An 18382-nucleotide genomic window follows, 5' to 3' on the forward strand; every position below is an offset into this window, starting at 1 on the left:
AGTAAGCTGTCACATTAGAGATCATTGTGGTTTCAGAGAATAAACACAGATCCAATGAGGAAAAGATGAATTGTGACTCCATTTAGGAAACACAGATGTATTCTTGAATATTTTCAGAAAAAGAAAAAAAATTCTGCAGTTTTGCAGTGGCAAGGGCAAGACAGGACCATATGTGTTTTCCAGATAGTATCACTCACTTAATAAAGAAAGAGTAAAACTGAGAAAGTACTTGTAAATGTACCTATGAGACTTCTAAAAGCAGTTTGGATTTTGATAGTTTTCAGTTGATTGTCAAGGATCAAAGACCTGCTAATAAAGACACAGACCTCTACAGACTTTCATTCTTAGAAAAGTCAGGAAATGAAGCTGCTTGGGCAGACAAATAAAAAACTTTGGAGCTCTGATCATTTATAAGGGTAACTTCTTATATGGGATTGCAGTTTTTGGCTCTCTGTTTCAGTTCAAGTTCTTGGGACTAAATGTGCAGTCATAGTTACAGTAGGGCACTCACTGTCATACCATGATTTGGTGTCATGGGAGATACAAGTTTAAATATACTAGAAATTTATTTTGGAGCTTTTAACAGAAGAGGTGTTTGGCTATGAACAAGTCTGCAAGGGACTTTATGGGTGATCATTCAAATAGCTCTTCCTAGATGTAGATGATCAATGATACTTAGATGTATTCTAATAACAGGGAAAATGGTAGGACCTCAGTAAGTTTTATTAGCAGAGAAGTACAGACTAGATGGAAGGATGCATACCTATGAGTAGTGTTTTATTTTTTAAAAATATATATCAGGACCATTTCTATATAGTTTATGCAGTCACTATCACTTAAAGGTGTGTGACAATAAATATTACCAGAGCAGATTCATAGCCTCCGTCCATATGCATGAGAAGATCTGCCTGTCTAGAAAATTAGACCAATGGAGATGTAGGAAATATTAAAATATTAACATCAGTTACACAGTGCATGTTTGGCTGATACTTTTTTTGGTGGTCTTTCTTTTAGAAATGGGAGTGAGGAAGAGCATGTGTAATCAATTATTTGACTGAGTTATATCTCAGAGAAATGAAAGGTAAAAACTCTTTTATCAAGGTGCAACTGCTGTTTTTCCTCACTTTTCACTTAATTTCTTATTTACAGCTTTTCTTCTGGGGACGGATATGGCTTTGATGTAGGGGTGACCCAAAATCCAGAACTTGGCCGTTAAAAGTTCAGTGGCTGAATTTCAGCAAGGGGAAGCATGGTACACTGTACTGCAGGCGTGATCATAGAAAGAAAAAGCATTTTTCCCTTGTTTGCAGGATTTGAAAAGCAATTTTCTGATAATGTGATATATGCAGATTATAAAATGTGTGATAGAGGCAGAAAAAGCATTTTGTCACTGGTGCAGCTATACGTTTATTTCATTCTTTTAATGCTTGCTTGGATTCGATCAGGATTATTTGCCAAAGGCAATCTGGTAAATTTTTTGGACTGAGAATATGATGATCTGCCACATAGCTCATCTGGTACCAGCTGAAACTAAATGATACATAGGCAGAGAGGGAACCACGGAAGTGGAGACTGATGTTTTCAGTTTTTGCAGGCATCGTAGCAAAATGGCGTTTTAAACAGGGATTTTAATGCAGGTAGAAGTTGCAGTGTGAATGCTGCAGAAGAGCTCCTTCAGGTGTGAGAAGGTGCTTATTTGCAGACAACTCGATGAATGTAGCCAAGATCACCAAGGCAGGCCAACTGAGAGAGGTTAGCTAAAAGGAGGATGTAAATAGCCCAGCCTGTTACACCGCAGAGAAAATGGGGAATACAGCCAAGGCCTTTTTCTTGTGTTTTTTTTTGTTTGTTTTAATGGTGAAGAGAAAAGAATTTGAGTAAAAAAAGAAGTAGAATAGCAAGGAAGGTTAGCAGGAAGTGAAAGGAATTAATGGAAAGAATCTAATGATCTCATGGGTGTTGATTCATAGGTCAGAAAGTACATCTTAGAAATGAGAAGGTTTTTATTATGGGAAAGAATGTGGTTATGATCAGGAAAGAGTTTGGATTAAAGACGGTTACGTTATTTTGTTAATTTTCTCTTAATAGAAATTAATGGAAAGTTTTCCAAAGAGACAAAAAAGGCAGGAGAACTTGATGAACAACTTAAAAGGAAGAGGAGCTCGCTGGAAAGTTATTTGGTTGGGAATAGAGAGGAACTGAAGGAGGGAATAATTTTTGTCTTGGCCTATGCAGTTTCCTTTTTATCTTATTTTCCTTTAAATTTCATTTTAATTAAAAGAAATTTGAGGCATTGAAATAAAGTACTTTTTGAAATTCTGTGCAACTTTTGTATAAATAGTAGCTATGTGCCATTATTTTCCACGTCATTATTTTCTTTTGGGTAGAAAAGGTAAATAGGGAAAAAGGGAATTTGTGGAAACGGCTCAAAGTAAGGGAAAGCATCTGTTAAGGTGTTGCTAGATGGCATCTGCATCCACAAGGCTTCAAGACCAGTATGAACTTCTAAGAGTTGGAACAATGATGACGGAAACAGAGACAGTAGAAAAGAAAGTTCATGTTAGGATCCATCTTCTGTCGTGCTCTAGAGAGAAGTTTCATTCATACTTGGTTATCTCTGGTGAGCATTAATAGAGATTGATTATGGGTAGCTTTTGGGGTTTATTTAGGGAAAGGGGTAGTTCCTGTTATTTGGCTTCTTTCTATTTCATACACTTCTGTTAACTCTTTTTTAGAGAAAGGATAATGAGACACTCCAATAAATAGTCTCTGTTGATCTATTTATATTGATATTCTGGTTCATAATGGTTTTGCTAGAGACCTGAGAGGCCTGTAGTTCTAGCAAGACAGAAATAATTTCATGTATGAAATACACTTAGAGTGAGGTTAATAGATTTTTGCAGGGTGGGAGGTGACTTTTTGCCTCTAGCTTTATACCCATTTTGTTCTTTTCACATTAAAACTGTTTTAAGAATTGCATTTACAAGTAGAAATGCTGTGCTGAAGCATGCTAGAGCTCTGGGAACAGCTACCTCCATCACTCAGCTTTTGTGCATTGGTGGCCGTTTCCAGTTACTTTGCACCTAGAAGCAGTATCTGCTGCATTGTTAGGGAACTGCATCACATTTTTGTACATTTCTATCCTTCATGTCTTCACTTCTCCAGCATTTTCATGAGATACACCCTTGTAATTGTGAAAGTCCTTTATTCCTTGTCCTGTGGTAGCTTGGAAAGAAGACACAGGCTGTGACTGTCCAGAAGCAGACTGCTTGTAGCATCTTATCCTGTGCCTCAGGCAACACGGTGCAGACAGACTCAGTCAAGATGGATGTGTGAACTCGTGTGGATGTATTTCTGGGTTTTGTTCCTCTCTTTGAATATAATCTTTCTAGCTCTGAGCTAATTATGTAGTCTCAGTTTTACTGTTGAGTTGAAGTACCTGATCAACTTTCCAACTGTAAAACAGTTTGAAAATCAAATGTAGCTTACATGCAAGACCCAACAAAATTAGAAGTGTTAAGTACGTTTTGGCAGTTCACTTTTATTATGCCCAGTCCTCAAATGTACCAGCAGACAATCATCTGAATGTTAGTTATTTTTCACATGCTTATGTGATCACACAAAAAGTACATGCTAAAAAGAAGCAGATGGTGACAGATGGGGAAGGTTGAATAAGGTGGTTTTGGAAACCTAGAAAAATGCACTTCTGTAATAGTGTAAAAATAAAAATTCTTTGATTGCCAAGTTAGAATGAACAAAATAGAGTGCCCCCCCCAAAAAAAAGAAAACCAAACTAACCCACCCAAAAAACCTGTACAGATAAAAAGAAGCGGAACCTACGAGCATTCAGTGTGCATTTAGGAAAGCATGCTATATAGTGGTGTTTTGTCCAAGGATAGAACATTAGTTTTTATCAGCTAGAGACTTGGAGAGGTGGTAGTTGTACTCTTTTATTCCTTTTAAGATGATGCAGTTGAGTCAATTATTTTCCATGCTCAAAGAATGCTGTCAAAAGGGTCATTCTTTAATGTCACGTATTGGTAGTGTTGCAGGTTGTGATAATGTTTTCATTCTGATGTCACAAGAAAGATTTTAACCCTCTTATTACAATGGTAAATAAATTATGTGTGTAATGGCGATACCTGTATGGCTGGAGCCAGTCTGTAGCAGATGGCAGTACCTCTTTGTCTTATAGGCAAATCCAAAGCTAAATAAGTAGAGAAGGTACAATCAACAAAAAATTCCCATCTTTTCTGTGTGGACCTACCCAAATATGAGGTTTGAAGATTTGGTTATTCTTTTTCATTAGTTTAATGGAATCTTGACATTCATATCTATTAAGTTACATAAACAAAAGGAGATTCCTTTGTAAAAATATTCAGTGATGGGTTATACTTTATTCCATAAAATAAAAAGTATCGAATCTGATTAATATTTTATTGCTAAGTCTTCTACCAACACTGATACTACAGTTATTTTTCATTTTATATTTGAGTAGGTGTTTGTCTTAACCTGTGCATGAGATATTACTACTTCCTAGTAAGGCAGAATGCTTTGCTTTTGGTTGTTGGCTTTTGCTTAAAACCAAAAAGCCTGATCTTCTGATAAATTGTACTCATTTTCCTGAAGGTATAGCTAGTTTACTCGGTACCCAAACACTGCAGCTGTGTTGTTGTGCTTTGCTTACCTAATTTTCTTTCAGATTCAAAAGGATAGTTTGAGTTTATTTGCTCTCTGTTTGTCTAGATGCTTCATGGATAATCTGATTTGTAGCAGAGACACAATAGAATTAATTTTACCTGTGGAAATGTAGTTTAGTGTTGGCATGTGCACTTCAACAGCTGTCTGTTGTATATTTGGCTATATTTTATTTCTGGGCGAGGACCGGTGGGGACTGTGAAGAGGAATAGCATCTATGCCTGAAAATATTTACCCTTCTGATTTATGGGAGATTTACAGTGTGGAATTTTCTCTTTATTCTAGAATTCCAAGCATCCAATTATTACTTTTTTTTTTTTAATGTTGAAAGGATGAAACAAATAGTTTTTATATCTTGAAATGTTAGCATCTCATGAAAATTCAAATGTGATCTTTTTCTCTGGTGTTCTATCACTTATTATATTTTAGTGTGTCACATTGTGGCATCTTATGCTCCTAAGTCATCAAAAATGCTAGTGATTTGAATTTGGGCATTTTTGTCAGCTTGTCATTCGTTGCCAGTGAGGTCCTGAGGTGAACATGATGGAATGTAGACAAGGCAGGGTATCTGGAGCAAACCCCATTCACTGGTAATAACCAGTATGAAGGTCAAGAGGTGGGGAACATTTAGATGGGGGTATGAAAGCGTTACTCAGTTACACATACAGAAGAGTGTCTGCAACAACAGATAAATTAGCACAAGAGTTAGACTTTCTTCTGAAGCCAGATAACCAATGATCTAACAAGAATTTGAATTTTCATGCAATCTGGTTAATGTCATCAGGCACAAAAACTAATTGTGCACATACAGTATCAGACTTCTCAATGTAAAAGACGTAACAAATACGTGACAAAAATAATACAGCAAACAGAAGACTAGAAAACAGACTAGCTCCATCCTGAGCATAAATAAACTGTTGTATTCAAACCAGGACTTTAAAGCAGAGAACAATTTTCTAATAAAAAACACTGTTCTTGTAAAACAAATAAGTATGAGAATTCTTACAAAGACTGTCTCAATAACATGCTTGAAGCGGTTTTTTTTTAATTCGTTTAATCAATGCAAACATTTCCATCTCAGCAAAAGCCTTTAGTTTTTCCAAGAGTAATGAAGCATAAAGAAAAGCCGAACAAATGCTGTTTAACATCGGTAAAAATTCACAATCATTTCAGGAAGAACAAGCAACCAGAAAGAAATATCACAGTATTAATATCTTTTATTACTTCTTACACATCTTGTGTCTTATGGCAGTGTGTGTTATGGAGACTACTGCTAGTGCAGTGGTAATGGATACGGATATGAACAGGTCTGTAGTTTTTCTTCCAACACTAGACCTGGTAGAGTTATGGGAAACAAGTACCATCCTTCTGTAGACTGAAATAATCTTTTGCTTTTTGTCTTGCCACCTGGTATGAATAATGTCTGTTAATTCTAGAAGAGTTATTTTAGCTTTCTATTTTCTATGTGGTGGTGTTGTTGTGTAGGGTTTTTTTGTTTGTTTTGTTTTGTTTTGTTTTTCCCCAAAAAAATGGATTTTTTTTTTTTAAAGGTTTTTTTTTAAGGTGAGATGATAATTTTCTTGGTGTTTTGAGGTTTTATTTTGGGGGTGGTGGTGTTTATGGATTTTAAGGGTTGGTTATTTGGGGTTTTTTTCATTGCTAGGATGGCTACTGATTTCTTAGGGTACTTTCTTAGAATACCTTTTTCATGTGCAGTAGCTTAACTTTTTTTTGTTTGTTTTTGTTTTGTTAACTTTTAAATTCTACTGAAGTCAGCGTCCCTTGTAGGAGGTTAAACACATTAATTAGTGTTTTATGCTCTTTACGAGGCTTTGCTTAATTCATATTTATACCAGAATGTAATATTTCTGATCCAGCACATTGTGTGCCAGCAAAAAAAAAAAAAAAAAAAAAAATAGTTTACTGGGTTCGGTGTGGGTTGTGGGTTTTTTTTGTGTGTTGGGTTTTTTTGTTTGTTTGTTTGTTTATAAGATTGCATAACAAAAAGCTGCATAAGATGGGAGTAATCTCTAGTACAAGAATGTATTAGGAAGTTAGTCTGCATTAGGACCAGGAGTAAAACAGCAGTACAAGTCAGATACAAACTGGAAAAGAAACTACATAGAAAAATTAGAGCAGTAGAAACATAAAGCAGTAATTGAAAAGTTTCTTCTGGGACTTAGTTCTCAGATATCCTTTTCGCAGGGTATCTATAACCTTGATGTCCTGTCTTTTCAGCTCTGTATAATAAAAGCAATGAGTATTCACTTGAATGTTATTTTACTATTGAAGTAGCAATTCTTTCACTGTTCATACCAACATTCAGTTACAGTGACTACATTTGTATAATACTTAGCAAACATGCCTTTCTGCAGGAAGGATTTTCATACATTTGGATAAAACTCTGTTTCTACAAAGACATGTCACTTTTGTCCATTAGTGTTAGATTGTAAGCTTTCTCATTGTTGTAGTTACCACAATTGATAGAAAGTTATATCAGATAGACTTTCTAACTTTTGTTGAATATGTGGGTGAATATTTGTTAGCAGATCAACAACTGTAGCAATAAAAATGTGTGAAGGCTTACCAGGAATGCTTAAGGAACATACACTCCACCTGAACTGTAAGGTTAATTGAAAACAGTTTTTCCCCCTTAAATTAACAGTGCATTGGTGTATCCAAGTTCTCAGTTTTCTTTCACAACATAGGTGTGCAGACAATTTGTTTAGATGTTTAAATATTTTCCCATCTGTTCTGTAAAAATTATTGATTGAGTAACAAGCTATTTGTAATGTCCTATCAGAAAGTCTGTATCTAATTTATTAAGAGAAACCATAACTAGGTCAGAAATGTAATTGCCTTTCTAATAAGTTGCCTTGCTTATCTAGCACAAAGTACAAAACCAATATTTTGATATCGTTCTTTTAAAGATAAAACTGAATGTTGATAACCCTTTCTACAAGATTTACAATCAATTGTACGAAGCCTTTCATGCTCAAGGTTATTGCTAAATTTGTGTTTGCAGAGTCCAGAAGTTACAGGAACTAACTACCACTTAGAGGTCTGTGGGAAGAATGTTTCTTGATTGTGTGAATTTCTGCTGTATAACCAAAAATGTTCCAGGGACTGCTCATCAGGGATGTTTTGTTTCAAGAAAATGCAATAAAAACAGAAATAAGTGATATTCCACATTCTTCTCAGTTGGTGTCCGAGGCTGTCACACCTTGTCCAGTACTGTGTGGTTTGTGGAGTATCAGAGAAACCTAGTTTCACTGGAGGCAGGGGGAAATGCATGACTGGCACAAGATAATCACAGACTTCACCTGTTATACTGCTGCCTAATCTCCTAAAAAAATTATTTTCACAGAATCTTGTAAAAGCACTGCATGTGTATCAACGTGTATCAATGTGCATCAATGCTTCTCTTTGACTGACTCATTTAATTGCCTGCTCCCTAAGTCTCTGCCCCAAGCCCTTGTAAATAAGAGTTTGCAGATGTGTCTCAAGCTGCTGCCTCCCCAAAAACGTTCATTTCTAGCTACTGAAGAAATAAAGAGATAATATGAGGTACCTTTTCACCATAAAAATTAAATGGACATCGTTTTCTGTGGACTGTATGTTAGGCTCTTTAAGGAGTGATGTACCTAAAGCAAAGGACACCTGGAGATGTGTTGACTAATAAACCTAAAGGTCAAAATCACCAACTGCTGGTGAGATAGTGGAGGAAGTCTTTAAAATGGGTTTTGTTTTGTGGGAAAGACAAAACTTGCAGTGGTGCTAACAATTTTAATTAGTGTTTTTGAGTGTAAGCTGGACATTTCAGCAGTGAGGAGTAGTATTAGATGATCACTTTTTTTGTCAATAAATGCAAATACAAGAATATTTGTATTTGAAAGAATATGTACTTACTTGTCAGCAAAATGGGACAAACAGAACTGAATTACTGTGATCTTAGCAGCCCTGCAGTGTGTTTGTGTTGTCTCAGTCATCGCAAACGCAAAGGTCAGGCTGTGAATGGGATTTTTTTTTTTATTTTGTATGGAGGGCTTGATGGCCTTTGCTTTGTGTTTGAAGCACAAGCCCATGGTATACTTGGTCATTGCTGATGATACTCTTTAGCAACCCCAAAGTGTGCAGAGACAGTGGAGTCACTAGAGGATACTTGGTTTTCCCTTGTTACAGTTAGCTATTCTTGCTATCTCAGTAAATTTAAAATAGAGTTGAATGGCCCTTTGACCACAATACAATGAAAGTCTTAAGGTAAATAAACAGCTTTCCATTAGCTGAAATTATAAAATTGTCCAGTGCCTCTAAAACATCCATAAAAGCACTAAAGTACCTGAATATGTCTGGAAGCAGATGCCTGGCTAATATTTCTTGCTTGCTAGAAAGTGTGTATATTATTTAACCTTTTGCTTGTTTATCAAAGACTGGAAAAATGCAAACTTCAGTGGCACCTCTTTAGCTTTTTAAATGTGTCTGTATGAACCTAGGGTGTACAACCAATTGTTGAACTAGACCCCTAAAAACAAACGGAGTAAGACTCCCTCAAGTAATAAAATTGATGGTCATTTTTTCAGTTTTACAGCCCATAATCTGTGGTATCATCCAGACCAATCTGCAGTCAGCCCACCTCCTGCTTTACTTGACACTGGGAAGTCACTTGGGTACAGTGATGATGTGAGATGTAAAATAGGGATGAGTGACTATAAATGTTATCCATGCACTGAAGTCACATCATTCTGGAGCTCTCATCTCCTAAAACCTCACCTAGATCTTGGCAAGGTGGCTTGGGATTTTGACACTTCACATATGTGAAGCAGATGAAGGAAGGGAATTCATGTATCTGAATGATCTGACTATTGAAACAGATTTTCTGGAAGAAAGCATATAACTTCATCTTTACTTCATGAAAATGCACCTGACTGGAGTATTTATTCAGTGTAGCTCTCTCTGTAGCTTGTGAGTTCCATGTGAAACCCCTAGAAAATATTAACATAGTATTTTACAGCAGATACCATAGTGGTTAAGCTTGTGCCTTTCATGATGGTTTTGGTGGGCCTGCTGTTTTTCCTTCTGTAACCTTGATGGGACTGGTTTGTTAGGACAATGTGTTCCCTTAAAGACAGTCTTCACAGGGGGGACAAGAGTTGACTGGAAATGGTGGAAGCAGCTTTTAAGGGCAGTGTACAAAGTCCAAGAGATCAGACTTTCTCCTGTGTCTCTGCCTGGCCAGGTGCTTAGGCTGGCACCCCACGTAGACAAGGATACCCCACAAATACCATGGGGACAGCAGTGTCAGTCCTCACAGCCAAAAGCGTAATTTCTAAAAGCAGGTATCTACCTCATGGTAGGCAGAAGATTAAATTCTTCTTTGGTACAAAGCCTGCAGCGGTGTGTCATGTTCGTTTTAGCACTGAGTTGAAGCTTTCTTGACCTATGTTCAGTGTAATTAAAACCAAATCCCTCAAATCCAAGAATTGTTTGGAAAGGATTCTGTAATGCTGGGGCAGTGTGTATAGACGTGTTCTCATGCCTGCCCAAATTGTATGGATTTGGTTGTCGGAGCTGCTGGACTCCAGCACTTCCATTGATTTGTCACAGTCTACAAATCCTGGAGCTTCTTAACACCGTGAGGAGTAGAAATGACTTAAAGAAAACAATTGTGTGTATTTACTGTGACTGCATTATGCACAATTTAATAACATTTATATAAAAACAAGTTGAGATGCGTTTTGCTTTATTTATGCTATTGTCAGGTTGTTTTTCTTTTGCCTAAATGAACCCCTTTTGATGCTCTTGCTTGTCTGGCTGGCTGTAAACCAGGTATTTAAACAAAAATAAAGAGTTGCCAGTTTTGCCAGCTGGGGATGAGAACCCGGCTGGTGATATGTGGGTTCAGAAGGCAGTTAATCCAGCTTTTATGCTTTTTTATGATTTTATGTAAAAAGAGGTTAAAAATCACATTTGGCTCTTTCTTTGTACCACTGTTTTGTTGCTGTTGTGGGAATGCAGCAAAAGGTTGCTCATACTTTTTATTATTATTAGATAAAGTCCTGCATAAATTAGGTAAAGCCCCAGATACAGTTTGCTTTAGCTATTGGCCATGTGATTTGCCTTGTTCAGAGAATGATATGTTTCATCTTCCCGTTGCCTTCTTTTATAAATCACATGTGCAAACCACACCTTAACTTGTTACAGGAATCTGCTACTACCTCATGATTTTTTATATATTTTCCTAGCTTCAAAGAAAAGAGTAGCTAACTGTACAGATAGGAGAAATAGTAACACTGCTAACAGATACAGCAGAAAAATATATAATGCTTTATTTTGTGGCAGAAAAAAATGGTGATTTAAAGACAAGCATTACAGATTTCATATACAGTTTTTCAGTAAATCAGTTGCAATATGCTCAAACTCAAAAAACTTAATTAATTTTAAAATGCAGGAGTTAGTTTTGTCATATGTACTTATTCAGATAATTTGTTGTATTTTACACTTTCCAAAATTCCACCTTCTATTTGGAAATAGAAGTAACAAGTCTCTGTGTTTTGGCACAGTTGTAAATAGTATGTGTTAATGTGTTAATATTTATGATTTTTTAATCTTATATACACAAGAAGAATTTGTAATAAAGTTCTTTTCATCGTGTTTCTACTACTAATCCTTAAGGACAGTGCAAACTACGAGTATGAATACATTTAATTACTGGGGGGTTGTCAAAACTGCCATACTGGATCAGGTTGTGTTTCGTCTCTGCTAACAGCACGTACCAGACAGTTCAGAGCAGGGTTGGATTTACTTGGTGGGGGCAAAAGAGAGACAGATAAATGAGTTCAACACCCTCATTAGGACTGGCTAGGGTAGTGCATGTGTCCTGTGATGTGGTCATGGCCACTCAGTGTCCCCAGGTGGGGGAGGCCTGCGTCTGCCCTTGCTTCAGAGGAAAATATTGGAAGTTACCTTACACTTTTTAGACAATCACAATGTAAAGTACTCATGGAAAAAGGTTACTTCTTATCTGTTAGAGGTAGTCTTGTTCGTTAAAGCCTGAAGGCTTTACCTACATATCACCAGATTTTCACTACCATGTATCTAAATGACTGTTGCTGTGTGTCTACTCACAGTTGGAATCTCGGTGAGCTCTTTGTGGTGATGACTGTGTGTGTCTTTGTTACAAAAAGTGTTTTGTTTACTGTGGGTTAGTGTTGGGTTTGTTTGGTGTGTTTTGTTTTGTTTTTTTTTACCAGCATATGTGCTACCTTTCAGAATCTGCCTTTTAATGGTACAGAAACAATTCATTACAAACAAAAATTTAATTCTTTATAAGTATAATCCAACTCTATTTGTTGAACTTCTTTGATCTTTCTGTTTATTATTTAAGTGTAATTTCTTGCTTTAAGATTTTTGCTTCTTTAATAGAACTTTCTGAAGCAGTTTTTGGCAATTTGTCACATGTAGCGCCTTCTGTAGTACCATTTATTAACTTCTAACTTGAATCTTTTTTGAATGGAGGGTATGATCTAGAAATTCACAGAAATTGGAATCATTTACACGTATGTTCAGTAGCCTTCCGTTTCCTTATTGCTTATGGTGTCATTATGGGTGTATGCTGCTATTGTCTCCCATTTCTACAGTGTAAAATGAAAGTCTGTTAAGGTCAAGACACTGCTTAGATTCCTTATTCCAGTTTTCTGGGGCTACTTGGAGAAGGGTTGTGGAGTAGGTTGTTTTAAGGTACACAATATTGGAGGTTTTATGTTAAGAAATTATATTAACCTTACCATATCTCTGTGATCATCTGCTATCATACAAACATAATATCATATAAACATAGTCTCTGTTTTTTTCATTAGCACAGTTCAGCTGTTTGGACCATCTCATGGAACATAATGAAACCTTCAAGTGAAACACGTTGAAGTCTTTTAATATAAACAAAGACCATAAAGAAACTAAGCTTGTCTTACTGAGATTAAGTTGTTTCTAAATTTGAGGCTTTATTCTTACAGGTGGGGTAAGGAGAGAGGAGGTGCCTGAGCAAAGAGATGCTACACTGCTTTTCCCAGAAGAATGCTAACCAAGGCAGTAGTGCCTGTAGACAGTGCCTCTTCCTAAAGCTGTCTGCACTATGAATGGGATGGTAGAGGACAGAGAAAAAAAAGGGAAAATGCAGTCATGATCATTTTGAGCAGGTCATTCTAAATTTTTTATTTTGCTTTTAGCAGCATGCTCCTTGGTATGCCTGGAGTTCCAGAGAGCTCAGGTGTGAGTCAATACTGCAGCTTCATGTGTTGAGCCAGGTTCTGGGAGTCCTTGTAGCACACTGTGAAAATAAAGCCTTGGAAACACATTCAAATAGAGATGCATCAAACAGACTGAAATGTCATGTCTGAAATTAGTGCATTGTTTTACAGCTGGTTTTACTTTCTGTCTTAGGTGTTGGAAGACAATGATTATGGTCGTGCAGTGGACTGGTGGGGATTAGGAGTTGTCATGTATGAAATGATGTGTGGGAGATTACCATTCTACAACCAAGATCATGAGAAACTTTTTGAACTGATACTAATGGAGGATATAAAATTTCCTCGAACTCTGTCTGCTGATGCAAAATCATTACTATCAGGCCTACTGATAAAGGATCCAAATAAGCGGTAAGTTAAATTACTTGGGTGTACAGGCATAATAAATGCTCTAATTATACTGGGTAATTTAAAAATTGGCCAGTGGTGCCCGGCCAAAGGACCTGTCAGTCACAGGAAAAGGCTATATGCAGCCATACAGTCCGATTTCCACTTTTTCAATACAGCAACAATATGCAAAATGAATTTAACAAGTGAAAGGGGAAAAAAGCATGTGGACGAGAGCACCTTTTTAATCATTCACAGCAAACACAGGGATCTTTTTGGGTTTAGCTTGTGCACTGGAACACAGGGAAAGCTCTCAGTTGTTTTTCAAATACCCTCTCATGTGGACTACAGCACTTTTTCTTGGAAGAGATCATGCCAGAAGACATGTGTAGACAGCCACAGCTAAATTTTATTAGTGTACATAAGTAAATCACATATTAGACCATGTAAGCTAGTAACTTGTTCAAGAATGCATCTTCTGACTGAAATTTAAATACAATGGTTTGAAAGCAAGTATCACCCAGCTGCTGCCTGTGCCCTTTTGTGGTGGGCTTTTCTCTCTGGGGGAGCCATTTTCCAGTGGCTTCTGCACCAGACCAGCAGTGTCCAGTCCCTTGTGTTTCTAAAACAAATCTCTGCCTGCATAAATCAGTGAGATCTGTCTGTAGGCCACCTCTTTTCCCCAGTCTCTCCGTTGTTCTTGCGAGTCTCTTGGTGTGTTTTCAGGCTTCAGTCATTCTTCTGTCTCTCTTCTCTAGTCCTCCTTCATCCTTAATTGTTCCAGTAAGTTTTCAGCGGTGGGCGTTGCTCGCTGGGCCTCAGGGCAGGACTGGTTGCTGTGTCTCTCTGAGGGGCTTGCCTGTGTGCAGCCAAGTGTAACAGCCAGGACAAGGCCAGCGGTCAGCCCTGCTGCTGCTGCCTGGCACTGCCTGGGTAACTGAGTTTACTACATGCAGTGAAAGCAAACTGGGACCAACCAGCCAAAGACGTGGAGACTAAAGAGAAAATTTGTCCTGTAGCAACTCCCAACGCATTTTAACCTCCAAATAATCTGACCTATCAAATGTGTTAACCTTTAGAATTGAAAAGATCCTTCCTTGTAATTAATCTTTGGAGACAGTAGTGTTTATTACAGATGTTTACAAGCTTATTTGTATTCTAGTTTTGGTGCTAGCTAATGCTCAATAGAGTGGTAGCGCAGAGGTTAACTGCAATTCAGCTTTTCTCTGAGCAGCTGGATGGGAAGATATAGAGAGGAGTCTGGAGACTGATGGCTAACTGGGATTCTCTGCAGAGAAGTATAGAATTTTACAATGAGTAGTTGAGAAACAAAAAAAAAGGGAATACAGCTTGGAAATGAGAAGAACTTTGCAGCCAGTTACTGCAAGACTTAGGTAGTAGTCCAGAATATTTTTGTAGTTTGGCAGCAGGGTAATACCAATACAGATTTTTTTTTTTTTTTTTTTTTTGGCTTGGTTGTGGGAATTATTGCTCCTTGCAATAAATGCTTCAGAGAGGAATTTATCTTAATTAAAAGGTTGCTTTTAAAAATTTGTCTTTATGTCTTCAGCAGTTGCCTTTAATGAAACACAAACTGCTTGTGTCACTTTTCTTGTCGGTATTTAATATGTGTGAGCTGCTTGTTCAGTAAACATTAGCTTGCTTTCTGTTGCATATTCTTTCTGTTAGACCAGTAGGATCAGACTAGTCTCAGGGGGAAGTTAGATGAGAGCTGAGCAGTCCAGAAAGTCCACGTGCTGTTGAAGGGGACAGAATTTTCCTTTGCCGGATGTGTGCTTCTTTCTTCACCAGCAGCGGCAGCTCAAGGGAGCTCACTAAACTTGTTGAGTCAAATTTGACTTGCTGATGTGACAAAAAATATCTGTTTTTTTCTCATTTTCTCATTGTGTGGGGTTAGTTTTCTTCCAGGTCAGTGAACTGACTCAGCTCACAGTCGTCAGTGGGACTGATGCTTTAGATGCAAGTGAGGGGGGGAGAGGTATGGGCAGGGGTGTGGCCCTCCTCATTTGGCACCGGTGACCATTTCCATGAGCTCAAATCACCTTGGGCAAGTTCACCCAAAGTGGATGGAATTCACTTCCTAAGATGATTTACCAGACTGAGTCTGGCTTTGGCAAGCTGTGGGCCACAGTGAATAGTGTGGTTATTTCCAATGGCCTTTAAATAACCTTCTCAGCAGGCCTACAATTTATTAATTTATACTAATTGACTCAGATTGAGACTATTTTATGGTAATTGGTTAATTGTTACAGCACCCAGATGCAACAGCAGTGAACACTGTATAAAAATGATGTGTGAGTCATTACTGATTCAGTGCCTGGCACCTCCTTGGCAAAATTTTATGTCAGCATTGTTGGGTTCGTTTTGGGTTTTAATAGTGCCAGAACGTTAGTTGGTCTTTCAAGAAAACTAAAATTAAGTAAGTTTTCAAAATGAATGCTTTATTAAAAAAGCTTATCATGGACAATAATGAACACTATAGTTGGAATAATCAAATAGAATAGATCGTAGCACGAATACACCTACTATCACATTTTTTCACATGAATTCTTATTATAGAAGTGAGAATTACATACTAAATGGGTGAGAATTGTTCCCAGATAGTCAAAATCAGTCACTTTTACAACCATTGCAGTAACTTAACCTCCCTCTAAGAATAATGCTTGTTTAATGTTTTTCCTCACTCTTTTTAGACTTGGTGGAGGCCCAGATGATGCAAAAGAAATCATGCGCCATAGTTTCTTTGCTGGAGTAAACTGGCAAGATGTATATGATAAAAAGGTATGTCTTTGCATGACGTTGAATAACCTGACTTCTGCAAAGTGGTTTCAACTGGTAGTCATAGGACTGCTGCTCTCTGAAGTTTGTCGTGTTTTACTTTGCAACTTTTTGTGTTGATACAAATGAACAATTATTCTGAACGAGGTGTACTTCATCTTTTGGTTTTCAGTAATAACTTGTCAGTGGGCCAAAAACAGATATTGCAAACCAATCTAAACTCAGCAAAGATTTTTATTACCTAAATGTCCATATCTTCCTTCCCTTCGTTTTTCTTCCTGGGCCTTGAAGAGAAAAGTAGGTGTTATGACTCAAGATAATGTGAGAAAATGTAATGGAAGTGTAGCTGGAATTGTCTTTTTATTTTTGTGTTTTAATAAAAAGTTTGTTTCTGGAAATAAGAAAATTAATTGATTCCACGAGACTCATAGTAAAAATCTACTTTCTGGTTGTTTGTAGAGAAAACAAATAGAAATCTTTTTGAAACTTATTTTTAAAGACATAGCTAAGAAAATTAAAATAGCATTAAAACACTGAGCTAAAACGGTTTGTGGAAAAATTGCGTACTGGGAATTCAGTTGGAACAGTTTTTTAAACCCAGTCCTGTTCCTGTAAGGATCAGTACTTTGGGGATCAGTTTAGAAAATTAATTTATCATACTCAGTAGTGAAACTCAATTTGACTTGAGTTGTTGTATATACAGAGGCTGTTTTCATCTCAGTACTTGCTTAAGAAATTACTTGTTGCTATAAACCCCTTCCATTTTGATAGTAATTTTTTTCCCGTTTTATATTGTTAATCTGCCGGTTGAGCTGTGTAATTGTAAAAGATAGATTTTTATTCTTTTTTTTTTTTTTTTTTAAGATAAAAGGAAATGGAAGACATAGGAATGAGCAGGATATGTTTATGCTACAATGTCAATGGTGCAAACCGTTTTTTCAGTTGTTGAACTGGAATTTAAAAAATGTGTTGTTGATGTGGTACTTCTCTGACAAATACCAGAAATGAAATAGGAACCTGTGGATGATGATGCAAAATATGGTACTCTGAAGTTACTTGATACAAGTGTGATTTTTCCCTGGCAGTATCATGAGATTTCAAGAAGCTCTAAAATAAGTAATCGGAGCAAGTATATTAATCAGGTTACCTTATGAGCTCAGCCACTGGTTGGTTGTGTAAGGACATTGTAGCAAAGCACTTTGAGGATAACATCTAAAAATACATGTTGAGAACCTTTATGGAGTTTAAATAAAACCCACTAAAATCAATTGGATTACAGTGTCATAGGAGTGGGTGAGAAAGAAAAAGCTGTTACATTATTCTTGCTCTGTTGAAAAAGATTTCTTAATTATTATACATTAGAAATAGAGCTCTCAACTCTACACTGTGTTCAACATCATATTTAGTTAAGAAAATGTAGATTCTCTTAATTTTTAAGCATGCACTTTGAGTCTCTCAAAATTAATATGACAAATGTCTTTCAGTCAAGCTCTTATTCTGGGTTATTAAAATAAAAGGAGGTATTTTTTTCTGGTATAAATATGTGTATATATTTTAGTATAAATTCATCTGTATATTTAAAAAAAATATAAACATAATAAATGCAATTATTTTGCTTTTATGTTCAGGGAGGTGGATGTGGCTTCTTGGAGTATTATAGCTGGAGAAATTGTAGTCGTTCATTGTTTACTCTGTCCACCGTTGCTTTGAGGAACTAACTTTGCCAGTAGAAATCAGTTGAATTTCCTCAGTTCAACAGTTGAATTTGAGGATCATTGGAACTGCTTTGGTGCAGTATTGGTGCACAGTGTGTTCTTTATGGAAAAATAACTCATGAAAATGACTTCTGACAGAATATTTTTCTGTTTATTTAAAAAGTAGTTTTGTCCTATTACAAAACCATTTGTCTGATTGGTTAAAATATCCAGTTGTTCTTTCTGCACACACATTCTTACCAGTTTTGAAGTATGCAGTGTGTAAGACTGTGCTCTGAAATATAAACTTCAAACATAGTGAGGTTAATGAACTTTGACTGAACATGTTTATTAGAATGCTTATATGAATATTTTTGAGGTTTTGATATTCTAAAATAACTCACGAGGAATTTGCATCAAACAAATTTGATTTTCAAATAGATTTATTCTATGCTTGCTTCTGTTGCTGTTTATTAGTAGTAGTATAGTCTTCTGCAGTAGGGTCACTTGATGAAATTGATAGTTGATATAATTATTTGCATAGTAAAAATATTTCTCGGCATT

General features: G+C 36.6%; 1 protein-coding gene across 2 annotated transcripts in view; it reads left to right on the top strand.

Annotated features, from left to right (window-relative positions):
- LOC103769347 (RAC-gamma serine/threonine-protein kinase) overlaps positions 1–18382 on the top strand; it is a 133913-nt gene that overhangs the window by 104840 nt on the left and 10691 nt on the right. For both annotated transcript variants that reach the window (XM_008936534.1, XM_008936535.1), the window contains exons 10-11: positions 13135–13349; positions 16040–16127. In XM_008936534.1, the coding sequence (XP_008934782.1) occupies positions 13135–13349; positions 16040–16127 (303 nt within the window). The remainder of the gene's footprint in view (positions 1–13134; positions 13350–16039; positions 16128–18382) is intronic.

Source organism: Merops nubicus, unplaced genomic scaffold (assembly GCF_000691845.1).
Source record: "Merops nubicus isolate BGI_N331 unplaced genomic scaffold, ASM69184v1 scaffold11183, whole genome shotgun sequence".
Classification (NCBI taxonomy): Eukaryota; Metazoa; Chordata; class Aves; order Coraciiformes; family Meropidae; genus Merops; species Merops nubicus.